At 40.7% G+C, this 27495-nt stretch overlaps 5 protein-coding genes and 3 long non-coding RNA genes across 9 annotated transcripts; 7 read left to right on the top strand and 1 right to left on the bottom strand.

Annotated features, from left to right (window-relative positions):
• Positions 1-716: 716 nt before the first annotated feature.
• LOC111589756 (uncharacterized) lies at positions 717-1474 on the top strand. The gene is made up of 3 exons (XR_002748885.2): positions 717-778; positions 1198-1241; positions 1365-1474. It is a non-coding gene; the product is annotated as an uncharacterized lncRNA (long non-coding RNA).
• A 788-nt stretch (positions 1475-2262) lies between these two features.
• LOC103633372 (15-cis-phytoene desaturase, chloroplastic/chromoplastic-like) lies at positions 2263-4180 on the top strand. The gene is made up of 6 exons (XM_008655076.2): positions 2263-2630; positions 2710-2842; positions 2961-3049; positions 3144-3201; positions 3690-3845; positions 4015-4180. The coding sequence occupies exons 1-6, from the start codon at positions 2451-2453 to the stop codon at positions 4167-4169; spliced, it is 771 nt and encodes a 256-aa protein (XP_008653298.1). The 5' UTR covers positions 2263-2450; the 3' UTR covers positions 4170-4180.
• Positions 4181-4411: 231 nt separating this feature from the next.
• On the top strand, positions 4412-6297 carry LOC103634366 (long chain base biosynthesis protein 2a). The gene is made up of 7 exons (XM_020541746.2): positions 4412-4418; positions 4860-4890; positions 5122-5267; positions 5353-5477; positions 5601-5694; positions 5782-5945; positions 6100-6297. Exons 1-7 carry the CDS (start codon positions 4412-4414, stop codon positions 6295-6297), a joined length of 765 nt encoding a protein of 254 aa, XP_020397335.2.
• A 54-nt stretch (positions 6298-6351) lies between these two features.
• On the top strand, positions 6352-6813 carry LOC109939391 (uncharacterized). Its single transcript, XR_002263492.2, has 2 exons — positions 6352-6478; positions 6577-6813. It is a non-coding gene; the product is annotated as an uncharacterized lncRNA (long non-coding RNA).
• A 110-nt stretch (positions 6814-6923) lies between these two features.
• Positions 6924-7533, top strand: LOC118472998 (uncharacterized). Its single transcript, XR_004851592.1, has 2 exons — positions 6924-7051; positions 7140-7533. It is a non-coding gene; the product is annotated as an uncharacterized lncRNA (long non-coding RNA).
• Positions 7534-10092: 2559 nt separating this feature from the next.
• On the top strand, positions 10093-12303 carry LOC103634365 (uncharacterized). Its single transcript, XM_008655905.1, has 3 exons — positions 10093-10266; positions 11702-12103; positions 12215-12303. Exons 1-3 carry the CDS (start codon positions 10093-10095, stop codon positions 12293-12295), a joined length of 657 nt encoding a protein of 218 aa, XP_008654127.1. The 3' UTR covers positions 12296-12303.
• A 3027-nt stretch (positions 12304-15330) lies between these two features.
• On the top strand, positions 15331-18921 carry LOC103633371 (pentatricopeptide repeat-containing protein At1g25360). Of its 2 annotated transcripts, XM_008655074.3 has the most exons (3): positions 15362-18142; positions 18360-18654; positions 18737-18921. In XM_008655074.3, the coding sequence occupies exon 1, from the start codon at positions 15454-15456 to the stop codon at positions 17860-17862; it is 2409 nt and encodes an 802-aa protein (XP_008653296.1). In that variant the 5' UTR covers positions 15362-15453; the 3' UTR covers positions 17863-18142; positions 18360-18654; positions 18737-18921. The 2 variants fall into 2 exon arrangements, with proteins under 2 accessions (XP_008653295.1, XP_008653296.1); XM_008655073.3 differs by having other exon boundaries at positions 15331-18142; positions 18360-18921.
• Positions 18922-19816: 895 nt separating this feature from the next.
• On the bottom strand, positions 19817-25636 carry LOC100272784 (Interferon developmental regulator family). The gene is made up of 13 exons (NM_001147237.1): positions 25259-25636; positions 24979-25153; positions 23749-23829; positions 23427-23509; positions 23218-23333; positions 23026-23136; positions 22813-22925; positions 22416-22722; positions 22252-22335; positions 22124-22174; positions 21976-22047; positions 20498-20566; positions 19817-20183 (listed from the first exon to the last, which is right to left on the bottom strand). The coding sequence occupies exons 1-13, from the start codon at positions 25266-25268 to the stop codon at positions 20151-20153; spliced, it is 1305 nt and encodes a 434-aa protein (NP_001140709.1). The 5' UTR covers positions 25269-25636; the 3' UTR covers positions 19817-20150.
• Positions 25637-27495: the final 1859 nt, after the last annotated feature.

Genomic DNA, 27495 nt, shown 5'->3' with positions numbered 1-27495 from the left:
CTATACCTAGAACAATGATAGATGTAGTGGTGTCACTGACTTCTTCATCCTGTGCATGACTTAGTTCAATCATAGACTGCACATTAACACACAAACACAATTAATTACATGGGACTCGCAACATGAATCATAGATTGCATATACGATTAGGCATATATATGTGGGGTCTCGCAACACAAATCCATCCACTATGAAGTTATGAATATGTAGTGGTCGACTGATAATTTCATACCCTTTCTGGATAGTTTATTGTCCAATTTATGATTTAATTGAAGAAATGCTATTCATACAGGAGCACATGAAAATTATTGAAGACAACGGTCCAGGTGCAGCCTTCTATGCCAGTGCTAAGGCCATGACCAATGGAAATCACACTTTCTATGTGAGCAAACTGATACAGAGGTTGGCTAGATTCAGTAAATATGATACAATGTATCACCTGCATAAGTAATGGTGAAATCCAAAATCTGGGAGAGTCGACTGCTATTTTCTGCATGCTGGATATACCATACCTTTTCCACCTATATATATACTTCAAAACTTGTTTTTTAGTGTATCATTTTGTTTTTGTGATTTCAAGGGATCTGTCTCACAACAATCTAAATGGACCAATACCAGATTTCTATGTCAAATGCCATCACTTACATTTCTATAAGCTTTCTTGCTGATCGACCTACATACTTTAATATTGCTCAAAACTCCTCTTTTTATGTTTACTTCCTCTTATTTTGTAGGGACCTGTCAAGCAACAACCTCAATGGATAAGGCATATTAAATAGTAATGCTCCTTCCATTTCATAATGTGTAAGGCATATTAAATTTCTTTTAAGAACGAAACTTTATAAACATTGACCATCAAATAGTAAATAAAATACATGTAGATTCATATTTCACCTGTGGCCAAATATATTTTTGTGTCCAATACCCGTGTATATAAAAAATGTTTAGTGAGTCCATGTTATGGCTGAGTATATTTATGTGGTTTACCATTTCTCTACTGATTCTATCATGTTTTAAGTTCTTTATGCCCCCACAGTGTCTTCTGTGTTTAATAGATACATTATGAAATGTTCTTCATGGAACATTAATGATGACCAATTGAAGCTGGAGGAAACAGCTCTTACAAAATCCATGTTTGAAAGTACCAAATGTTTCTTACTTGACTATGGGGCTAAAATATATGTATGGGTTGGCCAGGTAACACAAATGGAGGATAGCAGGATGTGATTGATCATTATTCTGTAAGTAATGTTATTGTCAAACTGTTTCTGTCATCATGTTCATTATACTGGATATTATTGTTTAGCAACAAAGTTCTCAATTGAGGAACTGACTACTTTATGTTTGTGAATTTATTTTTTTAGTTCTGGAATGACTTACCTCACAAGCACGGTAGCAAGTCTTCCACCCCCGAACCCTCACGCCATCGACGCAGCTGTCTTCGGTCTCCCGTGCTTCCCTTTGAGAGATCAAGGTGCGTGTCCTCTCCTTCTCCAAGCAGTCTCCATCTCCAGGCAGTCGCTGACCTTTTGCTTATGCGTCCTCGCGCATGTGCCTGATTATTCGGCTAGGGCTCTCGTCATTTTGTTTGTTGCTACCTGAGGACACATCGTTTTGTTTGTTGCTACCTGCTAACATATCAACTAGCACGATTTAAAGCCTATCTAAATGCCCTTCGGATTCTTGAAATTATATTTAAAAAATCCTTATCATCGCCTCCAAACTTGACTGACCCACGCCAGTGACGCTTGCTGTCAAAGGTGACTGACCCATTTTTACTACACAGTCAGGTGCTTTCTCTAATCAAAATAGACTCACTTGCATCAAAGTTGGCTCCATATGAGGCTAATACATCAGCAACTAAATTAGAAGCCCTATGGCATTTAGAGATTTTACAGCAAGAGAAATCAAAGTTGATTCTTGATGTTTGCTAATAGCTCTATTTTATGTATCCAACTATTACTTAAATGGAAAATCTTCAGCCAAATAAATAAATTTTCCCTACAATCACCTGTCCGAGAACAATTGGCATTTTACGCTAAATAGGTCAAAACTTAATCAATAAGAAGTATGTGAATCATAATGTAACTCTGTTATATGTAGCATAGATTGTTTAGAAAAAGTTTCAGGCAACGGCATATCTGTATCTCTTTTTGTAAAGCAAATGTTTTTTATGGCAAAAAATGCGAAGCACAATGTTTGGAATCCTAAATATGCAATTGTCTCTTGTTTCTCCGCCTCGTTGTTAATCCATCAATTGTTCTCAGCCTAGAATATCTTCATCGGTATTTACCAATTTACTCACGATACTCTGAAGCGTATACATATGCCATATGGGAAATGACTTCATAGCTGTGGGTTGTCTTATGGCTCCTTGAATTTGCAGTAGTCTGCCTGTACCTATTGGCTGAAGCAGAGCTGACCCCCACTTTATCAAGAGTTGCTCAACAATGGACACTGGCTGCCTGTCATCTATGAATATTACTGGAGCTAGCCAGGCAAGATCTTTTGCGGGGCAACTTCCTCCTCAGAGATGTTTTGCGAGTAGTCACTATACAAGCTTTGCCGTGAAAAAACTTGTCTCAAGGAATAAAGGAAGGAGATCACACCGTAGACATCCTGCCTTGCAGGTTCAGCCTTTTGTTTTTCACTCTTTCCGTGTTCTCACTGTGCTTCTTGTGAAATCATATTTGATTACCTTTTCTGCAGGTTGTCTGCAAGGATTTTCCAAGACCTCCACTAGAAAGCACAATAAACTATTTGGAAGCTGGACAGCTCTCTTCATTTTTTAGAAACAGCGAACGCCCCAGTAAGCCGTTGCAGGTCGTGGTTGCTGGTGCAGGTCTGACATAATTCACGATTAATGTTTGCACATATGTTATTTTTCTTTGTAAGTGGGGAACTTCAAGGGAATCTTTAATTGGTTGGTAGTTTTATAGTTTGTAATGTTACTTTTGCAGGATTGGCTGGTCTATCAACAGCGGAGTATCTGGCAGATGCTGGCCATAAACCCATATTGCTTGAGGCAAGAGATGTTTTGGGTGGAAAGGTCTGCTAAATACTTGCATGACTGTTTACTACTGAATTGCTCTCATTCACTGTTTTCAGTTTGTTATTTTATGATTTTTTTTATGCATTGATAGGTAGCTGCTTGGAAGGATGAAGATGGAGATTGGTACGAGACTGGGCTTCATATATTTTGTAAGTTACAGTTCTGGTCCTTGAGGTTCTCTTCATCATATTTGATGTTCTTGATTATTTCTTTTAGAAAAAGTACAGTTAAAATGATGGTTTCTACACATATTAACAAACTGTTCAGACACACCATCACACAAACTTCTAAGGCACTCTTTCCTTGTATCATGGCTTTATTTTTCCTAATGGCACAGGACTTTCTTTCAAGGACAATCTTTAAATACCTGTGCAAAGTCATTATTGTGAAAAGAAATTTTGTTAACTTACAGTAGTGACAAAATAGCCTGAAAAGTTTGCAGACACCTTAAACATACAGCAGCACATGTTTCAATTCACATAAACCATGTTGATGATAGACCATCATATCCATAATGCCATAGTCGAATATGTCCTTATGTTCACATATCACTGGATTGCTACCATTCCCTTCCTAGCATATATGACACTTATTATGTATGTGTATGTAACCATGTATTTTGGATTTTTGGTTTAAGTTGGAGCTTATCCCAACATACAGAATCTGTTTGGCGAGCTTAGGATTGAGGATCGTTTACAGTGGAAAGAACACTCTATGATATTCGCCATGCCAAACAAGCCAGGAGAATTCAGCCGGTTTGATTTCCCAGAAACTTTGCCAGCACCTATAAATGGTAAGTTATACAGAACAGTGGAGTTATTGCAACAGGTTCTCTCATTTTTGCTAATATATGGACATTATTAGGGGTTTTATTAGTGACAATAATAACATTACATCATTACTGTTGAGCTTAACTCTGCTAATTGATGCCATACTATGATTCACTATTTTGCTTTTAACAGGGATATGGGCCATATTGAGAAACAATGAAATGCTTACTTGGCCGGAGAAGGTGAAGTTTGCAATCGGACTTCTGCCAGCAATGGTTGGTGGTCAACCTTATGTTGAAGCTCAAGATGGCTTAACCGTTTCAGAATGGATGAAAAAGCAGGTATGAGTTAAATATGCTGATTAGACTGCCTTTGCATCTGTTTCCAGTTTAAATTTCAGTTCGAAGCATTAGAAAATAAGTAGCAGACTTTGGACTTCGTTTTATGGACACTACAAGTGGGACTTTGATGGACCTTTAAAATCAGTAGCAGACTTTGGACTCCAATATTGGGTGTGCGAAGCCATAGAAAATAATTCAAGATGCTACAAGTGCACTTAGGCTAACAGGAAGCAGTAGGCTGCCATAACATGGGAGGTGCGACTTGCGACAAGGATAGCTTGAAAAAAGAGGAAGAACACACTCCACCTATTCCAAATCATACTTCACTTTAGTTCTATTGCAAGTTAAACTTATTTTCGCTTAGTTTTTATACTATATTATTATCTACAAATTCAATAAAACTAATTGGATTTCATAGATGTTGATGTGTTTTTTCTATAAACTTGGACAAAGGTAGATAAGTTTGACTTAGGACAAAGCTGAAGTAAACGATAATTTGGAACATAGATATCATATGAAGGTTGAATGCCATTTGTTCAATATTGCATACTTGCATTAATGGGAATTTTCATCAACGTTTAAAAGTTCACTAATAGAATTGATGTTTGATAGATCTGTTTTCATGTTTATTTTTTAACAGACTGTTTGTTTCTTCACCCTGCACTAACTAATGACTATGTGCATTTCATGGTTCAGCTCAAACAATCGTATTCCTTAATCTAGAAGGGTAATTAGCTTGTACTCCCTTTGTTCCAAATTGTAACTTGTATTTAGTGAATTCATTTGTTTATTGTATGTTTTTGTCTTGGTGAGGAATCATAAATCTGGAAGGTTCAGAGTGTTGTTTCGACTTATGTTGATACATGTTTATGCGTCACTGTCTGCTTAGTTCACATTTTTGTCTTGGTGAAGCAAGTTTCAGCTGTTGCTAACACACATTATTGATTCATTGTTGCAGGCGTACCTCGAATACCACCAGATGCCTCAACCTGGGCTCCTACAACTACCTTGGCTTTGCTGCAGCAGATGAATACTGCACACCACGTGTTATTGAGTCTCTCAAGAAATACTCAGCAAGTACCTGCAGTGTTCGTGTCGATGGTGGTAGGATACATTATCAACATGCTTATATGTTTACAACTTTTTAAGAACAAAAACTACTAAACTGATCCCTTTCATCTCGTATCAGGTACGACCAAGTTTCACAATGAGCTAGAGGAGTTGCCTGCGCGTTTTGTTGGAAAGCTTGCTGCTATCCTATTTGGCATGGGTTATGTTACAAACTCTGCCATCATTCCATGCCTAATTGGAAAGGTTTGATCAACTGCTTATATGTTATGTATACATTTAACTAAAAATGTGGCTAAACTGAAGTAATCATTAGTATATCTAAATTGAGGGAATGATTGTTTATTTTACCTTTTTGCAACATTCCAGGGTGGACTGATAATTAGTGACTCTCTGAATCATAACTCAATTGTCAATGGCGCAAGAGGATCCGGTGCAACTGTTAGGGTTTTCCAGCATAACTGTAAGTTGTTGTGAATTTCAATAATACATATCAGCATTTGATCTCTCCTGTTCATAATGACTTACCATGGCAAATGTAATCTTACAGCCCCTGCTCATTTGGAAGAGGTCCTGAGAGAGCAGATAGCTAGTGGTCAACCACGGACACACAGACCATGGAAGAGGATCATTGTCATTGTTGAGGGTATCTATAGCATGGAAGGGGAGCTGTGTAAACTCCCTGAGATTATAGTTGTCTCCAAGAAATACAAGGTCTTGAGAATTTTATTGTAATTAAGTTTGGCACATAAATTATTCTTTTTTGCTTCTCAGTCCATTGATAACCTTAACTGAGTGCAACAAAGAGGGCTGGCCCTCAGGCCACCCATAACAGTCATATTCATTTACTCCTTGTTCTATCAAATAGGCCTACACATATCTGGATGAGGCCCATAGCATTGGTGCTGTTGGGCAGTCTGGCCGCGGTGTTTGTGAGCTCCTTGGGGTTGACCTAGCTGATGTAGACATAATGATGGGTACTTTTACCAAGTCTTTTGGATCATGTGGTGGATATATTGCCGCATCAAAGGTACATACTACTGAAAGTGACTGTATTACACTGTAGCACTTGGTAAGATTGCATTGAAGATTTGCTGATTCTTTTCCCTATAACTTTCAGGAGATAATTTAGCACCTTAAGCATAGTTGTCTGGCCCATCTGTATGCTACTTCCATGTCGCCACCAGCAGTCCAATAAGTTATTTCTGCTATTAAAGTTATCCTTGGGGAGGATGGCTCCAACAGAGGTACTAAACCAGTTTCTTTAACACTTTTTGCCCTTTTCATTTGCAGCTATGTTAATGTTCGATTAAATAATTCTTTTTTTCCTTGTGATGTACTGAAGGTGCCCAAAAACTTGCTCGCATCCGCGAGAATAGTAATTTCTTCAGGTCAGAGCTCAAGAAGATGGGTTTTGAGGTTCTTGGTGACAATGACTCTCCTGTCATGCCCATAATGCTCTACAATCCGGCTAAGATTCCTGCATTCTCTAGGGAGTGCCTTAGACAAAAGGTTAGTAGTAGAGTTTGTCAGGATATTCTGAAGATCCAAATAGCACTATGCTTTTGGTATACTTTTTTTTTTTAAAATACTTTGTTTGAGAATTGTGGTGCTAATAGCAATCTGCATGTAGTCCATTTCCATCACTATTTGCACCCACTGGTTTTGTTCTTCCTATCTGTCATGGTACTTATAAGATACTTATCTTTCAGGTTGTTGTTGTTACTGTTGCGTTTCCTGCGACACCTCTTCTTCTTGCTAGGGCACGCATATGCATTTCTGCTTCACATACTAGGGAGGACCTGATTAAAGCCCTTGATGTGAGTGTTATAAATACTTCATTTTTATTCTAGGAGTCATAAATAAAGCTGAGCTGATGTGTTTCTTGTCTGTGCAACCCACTCTCAGGTTATCAGCAGAGTTGGCGACCTTGTGGGCATCAAATACTTCCCTGCAGAACCACCAAAGATTGCTGGAGCTGATCATGATAAGCTGGAGTAGGAATCAACCCTTAGTTGCCCCATGAGTGATTGAAGTTGTTAGAATCCCTTGGAGTTGTCAACAAATCATTATGGAAAGAAGCACATATTAAGCCATTTCATTTGGATCTTGGCAATACACAAGAGTCCAGGATCCATCATATTATGCTGACTACTGTTTGTTGATTGTACAACTGTTCTTCCAATTGTGTATAACTGGTTGAAATTCAGTTGTTCTGTTGTTAATCCATTCCCAATATGTAATACAATTAGAGGCAATATAAACTTCGAGTAGAACATTACTGAGTTTCCCTTGCAGATCACTGACGGCTATTGGTCTCTTGCTTTCATGTATTTTTTACCTTTTGACATGGGATTAGTAGATGTCTCTCTACACTTTATATGAAGATAAGAATTATTTTTTATTCAGTGAATGTTATATGCGACCACTGACAATGTTTATGGGTAGAAGTAAGATAGTAAGAGTCATATATGATCCTGTCAAAAATATGATTAGTCACTGACGACTATTGGTCTCTTGCATTCATGTATTTTTTACCTTCGAAGTATTATCTCCTTTCAGAGATAATAATCTTCGGACGAAGGTCATAAAGAACGTGTCTTCATCATTTCATAGATGAGTAGGAATACGCGAAGATGACAAATATAATTCAATGATTCATTCATATTTGTATTTCATAAAACACACATGAATATTAATAGAATTAATATTACATTGATACCTTCGGTTTGCTCGAAGGTATGGATGCGAGAGAGTGATTACAATCCAGCGTGAACAGTACAATGTTACTGTTCATCTATTTATAGACACGGAACGCAACCCAGGTAAAATTGCATCCATGCCCTTGAACATTTGTCTATAAACAACTGAAGCTAGCAAGGTCTATCTCTTTACATGTTCCTTTCGCTGACTCTGAGTATCAGCACCCATGAGGGGCAATTCTACTGGTATACTAAGAGCAACTCCAAGAGATCACTACAAAATTCTTCCCCAAAATGTTTTATTGGGGTTGTTGTTAAAATAATTTCCCCCAAAATTTATTTATCCCACATCAGATTGCTAAGCTGGTCCCTAAAAAAATTGAAACAACCTGCATTCCATTGCTGGTGCGTTCGCATCTTTTGAGACTGAGTATGGTGCAATTTGCCTTGCCTCTCCCACTCGTACCCGCCCATGGCCAGTCGCTTGGATAGGAGCGAGTCTATGCTCGCCATGGATTTGGTGGCTGAGTAGCCTTTGATCTTAAACTTGTGCATGATGCAAGCGGCGTCGGTGAGGTTCTAGGAGGATCCCATGGATGGCGTGATGAACTACTTGTGCTGAAGGGGTGAGACGAGCGAGGGCATCATAAATCAACAAGACATTCACACGGGCAAAATCTTGGGGCGAAACAACTTTCTCTGCGCGTGCAGTGTCTGATTGGGGAGATTTGGTTGACGCGAATATTTGCGGGAGAGGAGAATATTTGCGAGAGAGGGAGCTGTGGATTCGGGATGCGAATGTTTTGGAGAAAAGTTAAAGAGTCTGTTGGATGGCTAAAAAAGTGTTTTTTGATCCTATAAAAGCTTTTGGGGGTTGTTTTACATTTTCTCTTGGAGGTGCTCTAACAAGACACCACCTAATCCTGGATTTTCACAGGTAAAAAAGTTCGTTTCCTTGCCTTCTTGATGTCATTGCTAATCAGTAGAACCATTGAACAGAGCAATAGTAATCTTTTTTTAGAGATCAGAACAATGTTAATCTTAAGTCTAGGTACAACACCAATCACCCAAGTAAACTGAAACTAACAAAAGCAAGAACTAACTGAAAGGAACCCAGATAAAAAGCTGCCCTCCTTCAGTCCGAGAATCTGTGATGCAGGTTGTGGTCCCATCCCACCAAGGCACCAATATTGCTTGTTCAATAATGTTGTCCTGAATGTCCCTACCATTTGTCTATGATGAACTGGTAAACTACATTATCCTAGGGGTTTTTATTTATTTCTTCTTATTTTAGCTTGGAATGTTATAAGTTACTGTATAAACGAGTTTGGGTTATAATCAAGTGCTCTTGAAGAAGAAGGAAAAAACTCCGAAAATGCCAAACAGAACATTATTAGGGCATCACTATCATTAGAATAACAAGCAGCAGGTGGTGACCGAGACCCTGTATGACCTGATAGAATCGACAAATGGGAAACAAAAACAATGTAGACCTCTAGCAAATGTGCAGCGATTTTTCTGCTTGGTCGAATTGCTTGCGATGACTTTGTGAAACTACAGCTTGTGTAGCATGGTAAGAGTATAACATGTTTCATTGCATTGTATTTTGTTTAGGGAGAAATTTTTCTCGGCACATGAATTTTGTATATCATAGTAATATTTGTCGCATCTATGTTTCACACTAAATTTTTACTCCCGTGGCAACGCACGGGCACAGACCTAGTAAACTATATTTTAGGACGGATGAAGTATAAACTAGATGAAAAGCTATAATAATAATTTATAAATTGTAGTGTAGACATGAATAAGAGATTTATCTAACTTTTTAGCAGGAACCTTCTAAGAGAGACAATCATTGTCTTAACTTAAGAACCGTTTATCATTCAATGACATCTCACTAGTCGTCGTGTGCGTCGAAAAATCTAAGCAATCGAATATTAGATTGTCGATTTATGATTGTGTTGTCCATTCAGCCGGCCATCCTAAGACTTTGTTAGATAAGTCTAAATCAAATAGATTTGAACACATAAAATTCACAAGTTGCATGACAATTAGCGTAATATTCGTTCTACGTTGGTATTTTTAGATTTTTTATTTTTTCTATAAATATATTTGTATATATAGTGTATACGCTAGATACACGTGGTATGCCAGCGTCCATGCTAGCATACGGTCTTACCTTTGACAACCTTGCATGGTACTACATCGGCATGGAGCCTACTGGGGTCGTCGCTTTGCTGCTCCGACGCGGCGGGGACGTTCTGTCCGCGGCGCGGCACGGCGCGGAAACAGAGCTACCGACAGGTGCGTCGCCGGCCCGGAGCTGCGCCTGCGTGTGTATAGAAAACGGAGTAGCGGCACCGCCCACGGGTGGATGGCGACCGGCTCCGCTTGGTCCCGCGAGTCGCGCTCAGCGCAGCGAAGCCCGGTGCAGAAGCTTCCCCGAGTAAAGTTTGTGCAGGCCAGGGGCATTGGCCTGGCGCGGTGGGCTGGCAGGCTCCCTTGTTCACTTCCGGATGGACTCAAGTCGGCATTTTTGTCCCGTACGTATGGATGGACCACCCATACCATACGGCCCATACCACAGGTGCTGGCTCTGTCTCATATACTCCTCCTATCCCAAAATAGTCAATATTATAATATTTAGATTTTATTCTAGAATAATTGTATTATCGCTTTTTAGTATACCGTTGTATTCTTTTAATATATCTTTTGTTTTTTTGATACATTTCTATCTCCATTTCTCTCTATCTTTCTACTTCTGTTTTTTTTAATTTTCTATGAACCGTATCTTCTACTTCTTCGAAATTTTCGTGCCTAAATATAAAACATCGATTAGGATAGACTATAGGTCGATACGCTCGATCACAAATAATATTAGTTACGTCACGATAATAATGAATAATTGGACTTGTATGGTATTCGTGTCCTTATTAGTAAAAATCAATTGCGATTTTAATGATGAACGAGAAAGTTAATAGAGTTGTTGGGCATGATAAGATTTTTTTCTTTGACCCGTACTATAAAGAGGGACACAAAACATTTAACTTGGCCTAAGCAAGTATAGTTAGGAGTATTGATGCACACTTACAAAAAATAAAGTGAGTTGACGGTGCTACATTAGCACTGGAAGTGTTCGGATTCATAGGGGCGCAAAGTAGGACATATGCCCCCAGTTTTTTATAACCTTTTAAACCTAATATACATCTATTGTTAAACATATAAAAACTAAGTTTAAGATGCATTAAAACTTATGGGCCTTCTTGTCTTATCAGTCTAGCCCTTTTGACCATGTTCTTCTCCTCAGCCTACTCCTCACATCTATGCATGGGTCCTCATTTACCCCGACGTTGCTCAATCTAGTCTATTCGGATGCCCCCCTTCTCGGTGCCCGGTGAACCGAATTTAGTGATATTTTTCATCTACTACTTATTAAGGCGGTAGGTAAGGATAGCCTGCCGTTCTGCCTTCGTTTAATCTGGATCGTCCATCACTGTTGTTCAATCTGGATCGTCCATCGCCAACACTAATCTGCTAGCCGCGCCCTCCTCATCCCAAATCAACACAAGCTGACAATACCAAGAGCTAATTACACGAGCTGACTGTTTTCTTTGTAGCAACAAGGTTTATAAGTTGCTATCGCAACCTTTGACTGGTCGATATGGTACATTATATTTGCGCCACGGTAGCCTACGTGGGCTGCGTTATTTAGTTAACGTACGAGGCCCATCTAAATTCCATAAGGCCCATTTAGAAAAAAAAAACTAGAGAGTTCATCAGGCAGTCACGCGGCGGCTCTCCTCCGCAGGCAGTCGCGCGGCGGCCTCATCCCCGCCGGCGAGCCTCCGCTCCCCTCCGCCGGTACGCCTCTATCGCCGGTGGCCTCCCCCTCGGCTGAAATGCGGTCCTTGTTGCTGGCCATTGCTGCAGCTGGTGCAGAAAGGTCCGGCGACGGATGTGGCCGGACGTCCCGTATCCACAGCGACGAACGCGTCGAACCCGTGGTGGCTGACGTTCGAGAAGGCCATCGCCTCCGCAGGTGGGGAGCTGTCTAAGCCTGAGATCCTGTCTTCGACCACGGACTCACGCTTTGCGAGGCAGCTGGGCATCCCTGCCCTCGGGTTTTCTCCGATGACCAGTACGCCGATACTGCTACATGACCATAACGAGGTAAATTAGTTGAACTCCTGAGCTGAGACCAGGCCGCGCTATCTACCCGCTCTCCTTCCTTGCCTTGTCCAGCAGAACCATGTTTTTTCCCCTTGTATCTCGGTGTTGCAGTTTCTGGAAGACAGAGTGTTCCTGAGGGGCATCCAAGTGTACGAACATGTCATCAGAGCACTAAGCTCGTTCCAAGGCTGATTCGTAAACACAAAAAAAAGAGGAACAATTGGATCTATACCATTAAAAGATCCAAACTTTAGATATATACCATGGACCTCACATGTCATTGACTCATGTGGACCCACATGTAAGTGAGATAGTAATGGTATGGATCCAAAGTGATGATCTTTTAATGGTATGGATCCAAATTTCCCAAAAAAAAAGAAGCAAAAGTGCTGTTGCGTGGAGTGTAACATAGCAGGTTTGTAATAATTGGTTCAGTCACAAACACGCCAAAGGAAAGGAAACATTCCGAAACTATTGGGAAGCTAATAAATCATAGCAGATTTTCATAACATAGCACACAATTTGGTTAGCACAATTTTTTCATTAAAGTAGCATACTGACAAGCTAATAAATCATAGTTATATTATATAATACATGAGAATAGTGATGGCTTATTATTGTATATTTACAGTTTTGAAACAACCCTGAAAGATCGGTTGACTACTATTCAGAGCCATCAGAGGCCTCCTCCTCCTCGTCCTCGTCGTCTGATGATGATGATACACCTTCAACTGCAGCCCGTAGCACTAGATCAAGTAATCCTGTGTTGTCCTCATGGTCCTCTGATGAACCTTCTTCGGCTGACTGTTGCCTATTTTCCGATACCAGTATGTGTTGGATCAACAGGTCTCGTACGCCAAAGCGCCATAGCTTGGCTCTTCTCTTGCGAGGTCTCAACTGAAGCTGCCAAAAGAGATACTTAATAAATTGTAAATGTATAAAATTCAAATATCAAACAAAAACGGATGATGTATGTCCGGCTTGCCCTCCAACCTGTCCGGTGGGCGTAACCCCAGCCTGGACTACGGCTTTAAGGGCGCCGAGATCGCCATGGCGTCCTACTGCTCCGAGTTGCAGTTCCTGAGGAACCCGGTCACCAACCACGTCCTGAAGTATGTCTGAACTAAAGCTGGGAATGCTTTCAAACTGCAGATGAACAAGATATGAAGGCAGCCTTGTTCCAAAAGCAGTCTTTTGGTGATGTACATGGAGCTTTTGCATAGAGTAGTTTATGTGGCAGTTATCTCAATAATTTTCATCCGGTGGATGTACAGGGTTCGTATAGCAACATTTCCTTGTAGAAAGTTGAAGCTGTATATCGAGGGTGGATTTACCTGTGTTTATCTTTTTGACCCTAAGCCTCTGGGAAGATGTGAACCATAGCTTCATGAAATATGCCTGTTGTGTGATTCAGTGTTTGTGTTTTTCTTGTTTGTCATTATTGTGTACTCGCTTTTAATATAACACACATTTTGTATATAAGTTATCGTAGTATTATATGTCCCCGTTGCAACGCACAGACAATCACCTAGTCAAAATATATTTTTATAGTATTACTTATTTTTTTCATGTTATTTTCTTGGCTCCCATAAATTTTGATCATGCGCCCGCCACTATCCATGTGCACTGCGTACACTGCAACGTACAAGGTACCTAGATAGCTTATATAATTGATATAATATATTCACTGGATGTATATGATGTACCACTTGGTATGACACTCAAAAAGGTGTAAACCATGACCAAAAGGTCGAATATCCGGTACCTCGTCAAAACATCAAGACTTTCTTAATCCTTTCTTTATAGTAAACGAGAAAGTTAATAGAGTTATTGGGCATGATAAAGTTAATAGAGTTGTTGGGCATGATATGATTAATAACTAAATCAATTTTATTATTTTTTTAGAAACACTTACCAAACAATATTAAAATGATTTTCAGTTTATACATAAACTTCTCTTAGCTAAAATAACATATAAAAATATTTATAGAATTTTCATTAAACTTTAAATATGGACCCATAAATTTACATAAATATTTCTTAGAATTTTTTATAGGTCTAGATTTAAAATTATCAGAAAATTCTGCAAATATTTATATATGTTAGTTTAGGTAAAATAAGATCTTTATAAAAATTGAATATCATTTTACTACTGTTTGCTAAGTGTTTTTAAAAAGAAAAATAAAAAATTAATTTAGTTAGTAATTATAAGAAAGATCACTTAACTTATTTAATAAAATCAAAAAAAATCAATAGTTTTATAACTAGTAAAAGTTTTAACATCGGAAAATAAGAAATGAACATAGGACACAAATATTAAGCTTTTTATGTAATTTTTTATTTTTAATAATTAAGTTGCTACTTATACAATTTCAGGAAGATGAGGGCAGATATAATATCTAATTAATGATTTTTAAAATTATATAAATTTTAGATATTATTAGATGATAGAATTGAAAAAAGACAGAATGTTGACACTTAAATCACTGCCACGTCATCAAAACTATGAACTAAAATTGATTAGAGGTTATTTGTCTGGTTTTACAAAGTTGAGGTTAAACAACCATTTTTGAAGGTGAGGAAGTAAAGTAAACTGCCTATTAAAAGTCTGAGGTTAGGCCATTCTCAGTGATAAGTTATGTGCATCGTTTTCAATACTGCCACATCAGTTTAAAATTAGATAACCATGTATACAAAGTTTCATCCATATGAAACTCTAGCATCTCATACGAAACACTATCTATATCTTTGACTATAATCGTATCGCCACATCATCAAATATGATGACGTGTCTCCATATTTAATAAATACTTCCTCCGTTTTAAATTATAATTTATTTGACTTTTTAACACGTTTGTTCGGCTCGACCTTTTTTGCGAAAAAATTAAAAAAATCAAAGCCACATTTAAAATAAATTATATGCTAAACAATAATTATGAATTTTTTAATAAAGCGAGCCGATCAAATTTAGAATTAAAAAAATCAAATAAATTATAAATTGAAACGAAGAGAATATAAAAGAACGACGTTATCTACTCTTAGCCTCTGTTTGTTTACCCTCTAAATTATATAATCCAGTTTAAATAAATTAAGAGATAAATAAAAAGTTTACAGATTATTATATGGATTATGTAATCTATATATTTATATTATAATAATCCATAAGCAAATTAATAGGTGTCTATATAATTTATAAGTTAGATTATATAATCATAGAAGGAAACAAAGACCTTATTCCTTTTAAAAACGCTCGTTCATTTAGGTGCTCCACTGTGCCAGCTCAACATGCGCTCTCTGGCCGGGGCGTCGCGGGCGTGCGCCTGGGTCGAGTCGAAGCACGCCTCCACGCTATGCCGCGGCCACCGCCGCCGCACGGGGTCACCTCCTTGCCCCATCAATGCTCCGTCCTCCTGCGGCGCCTCGCCGCGAGCCGTTCCCTGGCCTCTTCCTCCTACTTCCTCCGCGCACTCCGCTGCCTCCACGCGCGCCTCCTCACCTCCGCGCTCCTCCATGCGCCGCCGCACCCGCACCTCACCCTCCGCCTCATCCACCTCTACACTCTCTCCCGAGACCTCCCCGCCGCCGCGACCCTCTTCTGCGCCGACCCGTGCCCCGTTTCCGCCACTTCCCTCGTCGCCGCGTACGCCGCCGCGGACCGCCTCCCCGCCGCCGTCTCCTTCTTCGACGCCGTCCCGCCGGCGCGCCGCGACACCGTTCTCCACAACGCCGTGATCTCCGCCTACGCCCGCGCGTCCCACGCTGCGCCCGCGGTTGCCGTGTTCCGCTCCCTGCTCGCCTCCGGCTCCCTTCGGCCCGACGACTACTCATTCACCGCGCTACTGAGCGCCGGGGGCCACCTGCCCAACATTTCTGTCCGGCACTGCGCGCAGCTACATTGCTCAGTGCTGAAGTCCGGCGCCGGGGGTGCCTTGTCGGTGTGCAACGCGCTCGTTGCCCTGTACATGAAATGTGAATCGCCCGAGGCGACACGAGATGCACGGAAGGTGCTCGACGAAATGCCGAATAAGGACGACCTTACGTGGACTACTATGGTCGTTGGCTATGTTAGGAGAGGCGACGTTGGTGCTGCAAGATCAGTTTTCGAGGAGGTTGATGGGAAGTTTGATGTTGTGTGGAATGCCATGATCTCAGGGTATGTTCATTCAGGAATGGCTGTGGAGGCGTTTGAGCTGTTTAGAAGGATGGTATTGGAAAGGGTGCCTCTTGATGAGTTCACATTTACTAGTGTTCTGAGTGCTTGTGCAAATGTTGGCCTCTTTGCACATGGGAAATCTGTCCATGGTCAGATTATTCGGCTGCAGCCAAATTTTGTACCTGAGGCAGCTCTCCCTGTTAACAACGCCTTGGTGACCTTCTACTCAAAGTGTGGGAATATTGCTGTTGCAAGAAGGATATTTGACAATATGACATTGAAGGATGTCGTTTCTTGGAACACCATTTTGTCGGGGTATGTTGAGAGCAGCTGTTTGGACAAGGCGGTCGAAGTATTTGAGGAGATGCCATATAAAAATGAGTTGTCATGGATGGTGATGGTATCAGGATATGTGCATGGAGGATTTGCTGAAGATGCACTTAAACTGTTTAACAAGATGAGGTCTGAGAATGTCAAGCCGTGTGACTACACCTATGCTGGTGCTATTGCTGCATGTGGCGAGCTCGGGGCACTGAAGCATGGAAAGCAGCTTCATGGGCATATTGTGCAGCTTGGTTTTGAGGGGAGCAATTCTGCAGGAAACGCACTCATTACCATGTATGCTAGATGTGGTGCTGTGAAAGAAGCTCATCTTATGTTTCTTGTGATGCCCAATATTGACTCTGTTTCGTGGAATGCTATGATTTCAGCCCTTGGGCAGCATGGACATGGAAGAGAGGCACTAGAACTCTTTGATCGCATGGTTGCTGAAGGCATATATCCTGATAGGATCTCTTTCCTCACAGTATTGACAGCTTGCAATCACTCTGGTCTCGTAGATGAAGGCTTTCGATATTTCGAGTCCATGAAGAGGGACTTTGGCATTATACCTGGAGAAGATCACTATACGCGACTGATTGATTTGCTCGGTCGAGCTGGACGGATTGGAGAAGCTAGAGACTTGATCAAGACGATGCCTTTTGAGCCTACCCCATCCATTTGGGAGGCAATTCTTTCTGGTTGCCGGACTAGTGGAGATATGGAACTTGGTGCTCATGCTGCTGACCAGCTCTTTAAGATGACACCACAGCATGATGGTACATATATCCTTTTGTCTAACACTTACTCAGCTGCGGGATGTTGGGTAGATGCTGCCAGAGTAAGGAAGCTAATGCGTGATCGAGGGGTTAAGAAGGAACCTGGGTGCAGCTGGATAGAAGCTGGAAACAAAGTTCATGTGTTTCTCGTTGGTGATACAAAACATCCAGAAGCACATGAAGTTTACAAATTCCTTGAAATGGTTGGCGCCAAGATGAGAAAGCTTGGATATGTTCCTGATACAAAGGTTGTATTGCATGACATGGAGCCTCATCAGAAGGAACATATATTATTTGCGCATAGTGAGCGACTGGCGGTTGGTTTTGGACTCCTAAACTTGCCTCCTGGAGCTACGGTTACAGTTCTTAAGAACTTGAGAATATGTGATGATTGTCATGCTGCAATAATGTTCATGTCAAAGGCTGTCGGAAGAGAGATTGTTGTTAGAGATGTTAGACGGTTTCACCATTTCAAGGATGGAGAATGTTCGTGTGGTAACTATTGGTGAATACTTTTGTCATAGCATATGTTCTTCAGGTCCTGGCCTGAACTTCAATTTTGAGCCAGCTTGGGTTCCAACTAAACAAGGAGACTTGAATTGGAATTTAACGAGTGGACCCACTTCAATCTGAGAGACTCGGGTTGGTATGGTGGCTCAGTCAACTCATGTCTTATTGTCAATCATTTACTCATGTTTTGTCAATGGCTTAAGATTGGCGTGCTACATGCTACCCTTGATGCTGGGGTTGACGCTTTACCAGTGTTCATTTGCCAAAATATCCTTCCAAGTAAGCATCAGCATGTTATTTATGCATATCCTACAACCAGTTTAGATGAGTCTGCAAATATAGGTTAACATTTTGCTCCCTAGTTAATAATAAGAACTGATTGTTGTACGCCTGATCCATATCCTACAACCAGTTTAGATGAGTCTGCAAATATAGGTTAACATTTTGCTCCCTAGTTAATAATAAGAACTGATTATTGTACGCCTGATGATTCCAGATCCATAATGTCATGGAATGGTCTACTGAATGCCACAATGGTGATCCACGGTACTACCTCGTCAGCACAGATAGGTGACAGCAAATGCGCGAGGGACAGAGACCAAATCACATTGGCCCTCTATCAGATTATGGATGAGTTTTTTTCAGTAGTTTTCTAACGTTGAGTTGGACTCATCTTGGAGTATGTATGAATACCATCTCCTTCCCAATTTCATATTCTCTTACAGATTAGATGTCACGGGGAAATTGATTTCCGAACAGAGATGGCCAACATGCTGGAACTGCCCGACAAGGTACTTCAAAACCACGCTCCCTTTCTAGTTATTGAAATTTCCAAGATAATTGCCCAGCATGAATTTTGGACTGCACATACAGCAGATACGCCATTTGATGCAGAGGAACCATTTGATCGTTACGTGATTTTATGTTTCCATTTAATTTCGCCATGGCTGATAATGAGCACAACCAAAGATCGAATCAGATCTCTATTTGGCAGAATACTCGTCCTGTTTACCCGATGTAAACTTTTTCATGCATATGTTTTTATTTCCGTGATCAAATCACGCGCTTTACTAGTCTGGGCTTTTAGCTAGTGTTTTGAACAGACATCTCTTTGGGAACCAACACTTCACAGGAACGGATCTGAATCTGATCAAGACATTAGAATAGCACACCCAACAAAACAAGCATGTCCGCTGGGTTAGAAATGCCTACGAAAATGAAGTTTTCATCCAAACTAGCAGCACCCATTCACCATGTATACTCCGTCGCAAAATAGTCCATGCATTCTAAAATAATAATCCTCCGTCCTAAAATAAAATTTGTTTTACTTTTTTAAGTTGATTCATACAATAATTCATTGTTATCTATTTAAACATAAACATAAAAATCAAAAACTAGAATGACTAATATTTTAGAATGGAGGGGTTTCATTTTAGCTCTTGTTTTATATATATATCTAAATAAATAATGATAAATCTAGAGTTTAGACACATATATAAAACACTAATTAGTGGTTAAAAATTGGTACTAAAATTAGCTATCTAACTATTAATTAATTTGCTAAAAATAACCAATAGTTGAGTATTTGGATTTCTCAACTAATTTTTGCATTCAAACACGTCTTAAAGTCTTAGTATAAACCCATCAGTGCATTCAAACACGTCTTAAAGTCTTGTATAACTAAAACGAATACGTTGGGAGTATTTAGTTATTTATTACAACAGTTACGACAGCAACAGGTAGGGGTGGTTCTAGGCCGTGCCAATGTATCAACCACGGGCTGGATACAGGTACTGGTGATGCAACTGTCACGAAACAACGGATGAACACATCTGAGGTACGCCCTCAATTCCGCAAACAAAGGCCCGACGTGAACCGAGTGAACTTCAAAGTAATTCTTAGATGCTGACTGACAACGTTAAAACATGTTTGTTTAGATCCAACTATCATATTAGGAATTGATATCATTCTATTCAAATTTGTTACCACCCGTCCTCCAGTATAAATCATTACACTTACATTACATTTCATACATACGTTACATTTAATCAACCTTAGTTCTTACTATACTAAACTCCAAATCAACTTAACTATTCCCACAAATCATACTAACGTTCAATATGCACGAACTTGCATATCGGTTAGATGCACTATAAAACTCCAGTATCCTTAAAGACAAAGGCAAAGACAATGGGATGTGCCTGTAATAGTTTACACAGGCAGAGACAAAGGCCCGGATGAAATGAGATACAGAAATCGATGTTGTTTTCCCTTCCTCGTGACCTTGTTACTCATCCAACATGACGGCATTCTTCCTTACCTGAAATGATCAAAGCATCAAATGTGTATTAGTATTATCCAGGCTAAGTTGACAGCTGTTGCAAACGTTATGCATCAGCAAAAGCATAAGAAGAATTGTATACATGGCGAACACCACCTGATCGAACACACAGTAAAATATGGGGAAAATATTTAGAACGGATACTATTAGAGCAGCAATTAGGATTAGTCACGGTACCAGGTGTCCAGATACCCATAAAATTATTTAATAATTATAAATTATATACAACTGATGCTGAAGAAAATAAGACAACGACAAAAGAGTTTTTCACATGAAGAGGGCATTAGCATTACCTGGGCTAGACGACGTTCCTTGTTTAATCTCAGAGCTCTTTCTTTTTCCTCTTCGGACCTAAAAATTTTCTGCAAGAGGTTGGGCGGTTTGTGATCAGAAATTCATACATAATAATACTAAAAAAGAAAATCAAGAGAATAGGCAGATCAATTTGAGAAACTTGAACAAGATGTTGATGCAGGTCAGCAGTCATGCAAACAGGGAGATCAGAACCTTTTTTTGAAGAAAAATGAGTTTTACTATATCGGCTACCCTTACCTAAGGCTGTCTCCCGCAACGTCCCCTAAATTTCGTCCCCTAAAAGAATATTCTCTGTCCTTTACAGCACTCTCTAAAAGATTTTGTTCTCTATATTTTCTCCATTCCAGCAATGTCCTCTAAATTTCATCCTCTATATCAACAGTGTACCATATTTCACATTCTATATTGGTTTTTACTAGTCATGTGCATGTGAACGAGCAAACACAATAAACAAGCACAATGTATAGAGTAGAACCGTACGTCCTCCATTTCTAGCGGATGCATGCCGTGCTCTAAAATTTAGAGGATCCTTTACAGTCACTTGTTGTAGACAAAAAGGTGCATACATCCTCTATATTTTAGAGGACATAACCATTTACAGGTCCCTGTCCAATGATGGTAACTCCTTTTTCTATGACGGGATGTTTGGATCCTTTCATTTTAGAGGAATTGAAATTCACTTTAAAAAATAACCTATTTAGTTTGGAATTTAACATTCCACAACTTTCTAAAGTTCTGATATAAGCTTATCTCAAATTCATAGGGTAGAGGATATGAAATGATTTTATATATTACTAGAATTTGTTTCTACTCTGTAACTTACAAGACGATCTTCGACTCACTTCTATATGCTAAAAATGTAGCGCATAAATATCTCCGACATCTTGTTAATAATAGTATACTGATATATTTTGCATAAAACTGAATTAGTTTAATTGTTATATGCCTAAATTACTATTATTAGAATGGAATTCAATTCCAATGATCCAAACGGGGCGCGACTGAAATCATACATGAAATTTCCAACACAGCATTTCCTTGTAACATTGTTTAATTGACTGAAATCATACATCAAATTGACAACACATAGCATTTCCATGTACCATTGTTTACATTGCCAACCAACTCAAACAAAGCAATCAAGGAGATAAGGACACAACATCAGGCCTTATGATCAGTAAGGTACCTAAAATAAGACAATGAATGAAAGTCTAAACCCAAGGTATCTATGCTAGCCTTCTATCAAATTTGCCCTACTTTTCTATTCTATCGTGGTTATAATCAGCTTTTACCAAAGGAATGAAATTTTGGGCATTGTATGGCTAGTCCATAGTTAAAGATTAGTGAGGTTAGCTTATACCCAAACTAGTATGGACTAATAGAACAATTATGTTCAACTTGGACAAACCTATAACCACCACTGCAACTTACAACATCTATGGCACTGATTTCTTACCTTATCAGTGGACGACAAGGTTTCAGTTTTGTCAACCTTAATGTCAAAGATATCCTGGAGAAGTCCATTCTCCTGTATAGAGAAGAATTCAGTGTCATAACATCTACTAAATACATGGTTTATAAATCACCATTCAGAATACTCTAACCTGCACATGCTTCAGAAAGCCTTTCCCCAGGAACCGCTTTAAGAAATTCAACTGAATAACAAGAAAAACAAATAGTTAATGAGAACATGAAGGTACATTTCACAAGCTAATGAGAAAAAAACAAGCACCTGGATTAATTCAGACCACGATGACACCCTTAAAACATCACGTTTTCCAGCAATCTTGATTGATTCTTCAGGGCAGTCACCATACTGAAAAAAGATTATCCATCAACAATAAGTTAAATAGAAACAAGATTTTGAAATTCTAATTAGACCAGATCCAAACAAACCTTGACAAAATCTAAGATTCGTTGAAACAAGTCTCTTTGGTCAGTAAGGTTCTTCTTATCTGCACCTTTCCCCCCAGCCTCAGCAGAGAGATTCGAGGCCAGACCTGATATTTTGGCTTTTAATGCTTGCATATCCAGGAAAAGCTTGTTCTTAGAACCACCAGTTCCCCCTGTGTTAACATCACCATCCTCACAAGAAGAAACATCAAGCAGATTTAGCTCAAAGCACAAAACCAATGCTTCACCAGCAGCCATTCTAACAGCACGATCATCTGCTTCCAAAAGAGTAGAGAGAAATGCAATGGGCCTAGCAAGTAGAAGAAAAGTAAGTTAGGTAAATCCATCGATAGGTTAGCGTGCACAAACATACAACAGGAGGAAAACAGAGAGCACTGACTCTTTCCAACTATCAGTATTTATCCTCCATGAACCAACAGTAGTCAAAAGAAACGTCCATGCAGATACAGCAGCTGCTAACACAGGAGGTCTAGGTTTCCGAACAGTTCCCACCTGCAGAGATTCCAACCATGTTCAATCATCGTAGAAAACTGGATGCACCTCCTTCCAACATTAGCTTGCAAAATAAGGTAACAAGTAAATGGGAAAATACATTTGAACCAGATTTTGGATGAATCACATCCCACATGGCTTTCAAAGATGACTCTGTTTCAGCCAGATCAGTTGCGCCAACAAAGGTGATGACAGCCAAACAATCAAGTGCCTACAGAAGGTCAATTTAGATTCATTTCACTGAAAATGCAGATAAAGGTTGGCAGTAAAATGATAACAAAAGAATACACACAGGTATCATCTTTGATGCATCGGACCAAGCTTGAAGCACCCTACACAGTTGGGGATGTGACTCCTCCATTATTTCATGTGAACTGTTCCCAGCACCAAGTGTAATAGCCAGTAACCCTGATGATCCAAACAAAAACGGCCAGGTACAGTGTCATAAAACAACAATATTTGCTTTGAACGACTTAATGTGAACAGGGACAGTATACATACCAATGGCATGAGATGCCAGAAAAAACTCCTTAGTAGATCCCTTTTTGACAGAATTGTTGAATTGACTCAGCAAAGTGGCATACCTTCAAGAGAGTATAAACAAACTATGATAATACATTTCACCAAGTGGATTCAGATAAAACATACCATAACTGAAAGAGAACTAGCCTGATAGCATATAATGTAACCATGTAACACATGGAAAGTTTGTTAAGTTCATGGTAATTGAAAATATGACTTACAGGAAAATAAGCAAAAAGAAAACATGCATACAACATTTCATAATTTAAGGCTCACAGCTCACTAACAGAATACAACATACCTGTTCTCCACAAGGCCATGGAGCATAAAACTTTCGAAGGCATCAACGAGTTTAACCAATGCTGCCTCTCTTGTAGATCCCCTAAAAGAGAATACATAAGGTAGCATCAGTACAGCATAGTTGTCGAATACAATGATTAATGACCATGATGACATGATAGCTTAATGTTAATAGATGATGAACACACAAACAACATTAATAAATGATGATAAACTACTGATAGTACGAAATGAAAACACCGACAGCAGTGGTAACATGTTCGATTATTGTTATTATAAGAGATACATAACAATTCAGCAAGTACATGTACATCCACAGAAATGACATCAGCAGGCTAATACACAAAACACATGCCTCCGTCCCTGTTACTCTATCAACATTGCTGCACAAATAATAGAAGGTCAGCTGAACATACAACTTTGCCCGTGAGAGTTAATTTCCAATCTTTGACTATTAAAATTTAGTATCCATCTAGTATTTGTTGCCAAAACTATAGGATACACTCCAAAACTTATGTAGTGACCATTTTGTTAACATTCTAAAGGTTCCATAAAAGTAAAATGAAAGCTAAAGGAATTCTGAGAGGCCAGTTTAATCAGAAAAAACGTGAAGGGTACTATGACCTCATAAATTGTTTCCTATTATTTTCCAGCCAGCTAATCCACCATGAAATGAAGGCTAAAACGTCCTTCAGCCACAGTGAAAACGCTATCCACTACTGAATAACCATAAATAACAACTTACATCATAGTGCATGCTTCGTTTACTAATCATCAGACAAGTGCAATTCAAGATTTCAAGTACAGGAAACAATGGTCCAATATGAACCCGTGCATTTAGGCCGGTTATTCCCAATCCATATGGATTGGAGTGTGCTGTGCAGGATTGAGACGGATTTTGACTTGATATGGATTTAAACCGACTCAATCTCACTCAATCCACATGGATTAGCAACAAAACGAACAAGCCTTAGTGAACATCATGCAAACAAGCAAGAAAACCATATTGCCCAGCCACCTACATTTGGTCATCCTGCTACAATATGATGACACATAGTAAACCCTGTCCATTTATGCCTACACATAAGTTAATAAGTACAGCCAACGAAACCGAAGTGAACAGCACCCCAACAGAAATGCCTACTTCGCCATCAGCGCCTGAACAGCAAACAGCCAAAACGATATGCTAGAGAATCCTAGAAGCGTGTGGCGGTAAGGGTGACCTCCTGACCTCTTCTCGTAGAGCGCGTCGATGTACTTGTCGAGGACGAACTCCTGCGAGTTGACGTGCTCGGTGGCGTACGAGATGGAGAGATCCGACAGCGCGGTGGACGACGAGCCGACGCTGTCGGCGTCGCTGCTGTCGATCAGGTCGTCCCCGCCGCCGCGGGCCTTGCTCTTCTTGCCTGCACAAACCAACGCCCACAAATCACGAATCACGACCAACCACTACCCCACCCATCAAACGGAAGCAAGACACCACCAATCAATCGGCGCCAAGAGAAACTCACTCTTCCCCATGGCAACACCGGTTAGGGACGGAGCCAGAACCCAGAAGCTCCCAGGAACCCGCGACCGCGAGACAAACGGCGGGAGCAGAATCAGAGCCGCGGCTGCAATCTACGGCGCGAGAAGGGAGGAAGAAGAGAGCCGGATCAGGAGCAGGGGCGATGGACGCGGAGGGACGAGAAGGGCCCAGCGGCGGGGGCGGCGAGATCGGAACAGGGGCGGCGCGTGTTGGCGGCGCAGGGACAGGGGTCGGAGAAGCAGGAGGAGGGGCTGTTCCTCTCGAGTGACTCGCGGAGACGCAGCGCTGCCATGTGAGGAAATCGCGGCGAGGGGGGAGCGGGTTGGGAAGTGGCTTGAGCTTTCTCTCGCGCTCGCCTTCGCTTGAGCCTTGAGGAGGAGGAGAGAGGAGGCGAGCGGGGGAGGCGTCGCTGCCGTATAAACGAGCGGTAGCGTGGGGTTCGAAGGATGAAGCGGCGCTGGCTGGAAGGGACGGGAAGACGGGAGGCCCGGAATGGAAGCTAGGGCACGGCTATCTTTTTACTCGTTTTCCTTTCTTTATTTTGTTTTTGTTTTCCTATCTTTTTTTGTTTTTGTTTTCCTATATGAACAGTAAAATACTAAAATGAAACCCATGTTCGTGAAAATTGTAGAGCGTACTTGCTTGGAATTTACAGGTGTGCAATCTCCTCACTGGCCTTTGTGATAAGCACATAAAGATTTTTGTTGTACGGCCTAATAAGTTCACTCAGTACTTCCTACTTTGAAATGCTGTGCGTATCAAGATTTAAAATAAAATGTATTCCATGTGTCGTTTTAGCAAGACATGGCAACTGATAATATCTTTCAGAAAATAATAGGCAAAACGCACTTTGAGAGACTTCCTCTACAAAACTATATCACGTTTTACAGAAAAAAAAAAAGAGGAAATTAATGGAGTATCAAAGAGCACAACATGTGTGGGCTTGCATTAGCATGGATTTTATTTAGGATTTAAAATCGCTCCGGAGTCGACTCTCTCCTTGTTCATTGACGTCATCTCTCAGTCTCTATTATCTTCAGCAGTAAGATACGGGCGGTAATGATTAACCAAATTAAGCAACGTCAACTGCGAGCTAAGGCACGGGGGCACCGGTAGCTTGGACGAAACATGCTTCGAATATTGGCATCTGACTCGAAACTGCGCAGCAGAAGATACCCCCTGGGCCGAATCGCTTGTGGAATCAGCGGATATTCTCTTCAGTCTCGAGCCCACCGGGCATCGGCCGGCGGCCACCGGCAGTGGCAAGTGGGCACGGGCGCACGGCCATGTCTCTGGGCTCCAGCACAGCAGCACTACGCGCCATCTGCCCACCCGGATGGCGGCTGCTCCACGTGTCTGCCGGCACGCCAGGTGCGCTTCGGTGACCCTCGGCGGCGCGCGACTGCGCGAGTACGCGTCCACCGCATGGCACGGTTGCCTGCCAACTTGTCAGCCTCTGATTTCCTGATCCAGCCGCGCGCCGGCGCCTGGGCCGGTCACGGAGCCGAAGGCCACAGACTACACGTTCGCGACCAACGTCACTGGGCACGTCTTTGCCACGCACGCGCCACGTGTGCGTGTCGAATTCGGGTTCAGAAACAGCACCATCCACGCGTCATCAACCAAGTCGCATACGACATTTTCGGGCATGTTTAATTGCGTCCTCCGTGGACCTCAGGTGTCCGATTTCAGGGGCTATATTTGGTTTGCCATATGAGAACTTCACTGGTCCAGAGAAGTAATCTCAGCCCGTCAGCCGTCCATTTTACAAATCATAGAATTCATAGTACAGTTAATGACTAGTACACGTCCAGTTCACATATCATAGTACACGTCCAGTTCACAAATCATAGTTCACACAACACAAATATAAGCAACAACACAATGACAGGTTCACTGCTTTGGGCTTTTTTTTCTTTGCTTTATGGGCCAAAAACACAACATGTAAAATTATGAATTAATATTTCGGGTATCCAGTGGATATCCATGGGTAAAATATATTATTCGTACCCTACCCGACGTATTTCGGGTACCCGACCCGATAGAATCCACGGGTGAGTTTTCCAACCCGTATCCATGTCCACCGGGTACGAAACCCGTGGATATCCATACCCACAGGTCCAATTGTCATCCCTACTGCTAGAACAATGGCAAAGCAAAGCCAATGCCATATGGCCCTCTACCGACCGTAACAAAGAAGATTAATCACGTTGCAGGAAA

Source organism: Zea mays, chromosome 7, assembly GCF_902167145.1.
Source record: "Zea mays cultivar B73 chromosome 7, Zm-B73-REFERENCE-NAM-5.0, whole genome shotgun sequence".
In the NCBI taxonomy this organism is placed as follows: Eukaryota; Viridiplantae; Streptophyta; class Magnoliopsida; order Poales; family Poaceae; genus Zea; species Zea mays.
The sequence above is the reverse complement of the archived record's forward strand: the minus strand, read 5'-3'. Positions and strand labels throughout refer to the sequence as shown.

What these genes read in the sequence shown, in the direction of transcription:
- LOC103634365 (XM_008655905.1), top strand. Translation starts at nt 10,093, where the DNA reads ATGCTAGCATACGGTCTTACCTTTGACAACCTTGCATGGTACTACATC. An exon ending in CGGCCCGGAGCTGCGCCTGC is followed by an intron (nt 10,267 to 11,701) that starts GTGTGTATAGAA and finishes AAAAAAAACTAG; the next exon opens with AGAGTTCATCAGGCAGTCAC. An exon ending in TGCTACATGACCATAACGAG is followed by an intron (nt 12,104 to 12,214) that starts GTAAATTAGTTG and finishes TCGGTGTTGCAG; the next exon opens with TTTCTGGAAGACAGAGTGTT.
- LOC103633372 (XM_008655076.2), top strand. Translation starts at nt 2,451, where the DNA reads ATGGACACTGGCTGCCTGTCATCTATGAATATTACTGGAGCTAGCCAG. An exon ending in GTAGACATCCTGCCTTGCAG is followed by an intron (nt 2,631 to 2,709) that starts GTTCAGCCTTTT and finishes CCTTTTCTGCAG; the next exon opens with GTTGTCTGCAAGGATTTTCC. An exon ending in TTTGCCAGCACCTATAAATG is followed by an intron (nt 3,846 to 4,014) that starts GTAAGTTATACA and finishes TGCTTTTAACAG; the next exon opens with GGATATGGGCCATATTGAGA.
- LOC100272784 (NM_001147237.1), bottom strand. An exon ending in TCTGGCATCTCATGCCATTG is followed by an intron (nt 23,334 to 23,426) that starts GTATGTATACTG and finishes TTGGATCATCAG; the next exon opens with GGTTACTGGCTATTACACTT. An exon ending in CCTTGTCGTCCACTGATAAG is followed by an intron (nt 20,567 to 21,975) that starts GTAAGAAATCAG and finishes AACCTCTTGCAG; the next exon opens with AAAATTTTTAGGTCCGAAGA.
- LOC103633371 (XM_008655073.3), top strand. Translation starts at nt 15,454, where the DNA reads ATGCCGCGGCCACCGCCGCCGCACGGGGTCACCTCCTTGCCCCATCAA.
- LOC103634366 (XM_020541746.2), top strand. An exon ending in GTATTCCTTAATCTAGAAGG is followed by an intron (nt 4,891 to 5,121) that starts GTAATTAGCTTG and finishes TCATTGTTGCAG; the next exon opens with GCGTACCTCGAATACCACCA. An exon ending in CAGTGTTCGTGTCGATGGTG is followed by an intron (nt 5,268 to 5,352) that starts GTAGGATACATT and finishes ATCTCGTATCAG; the next exon opens with GTACGACCAAGTTTCACAAT.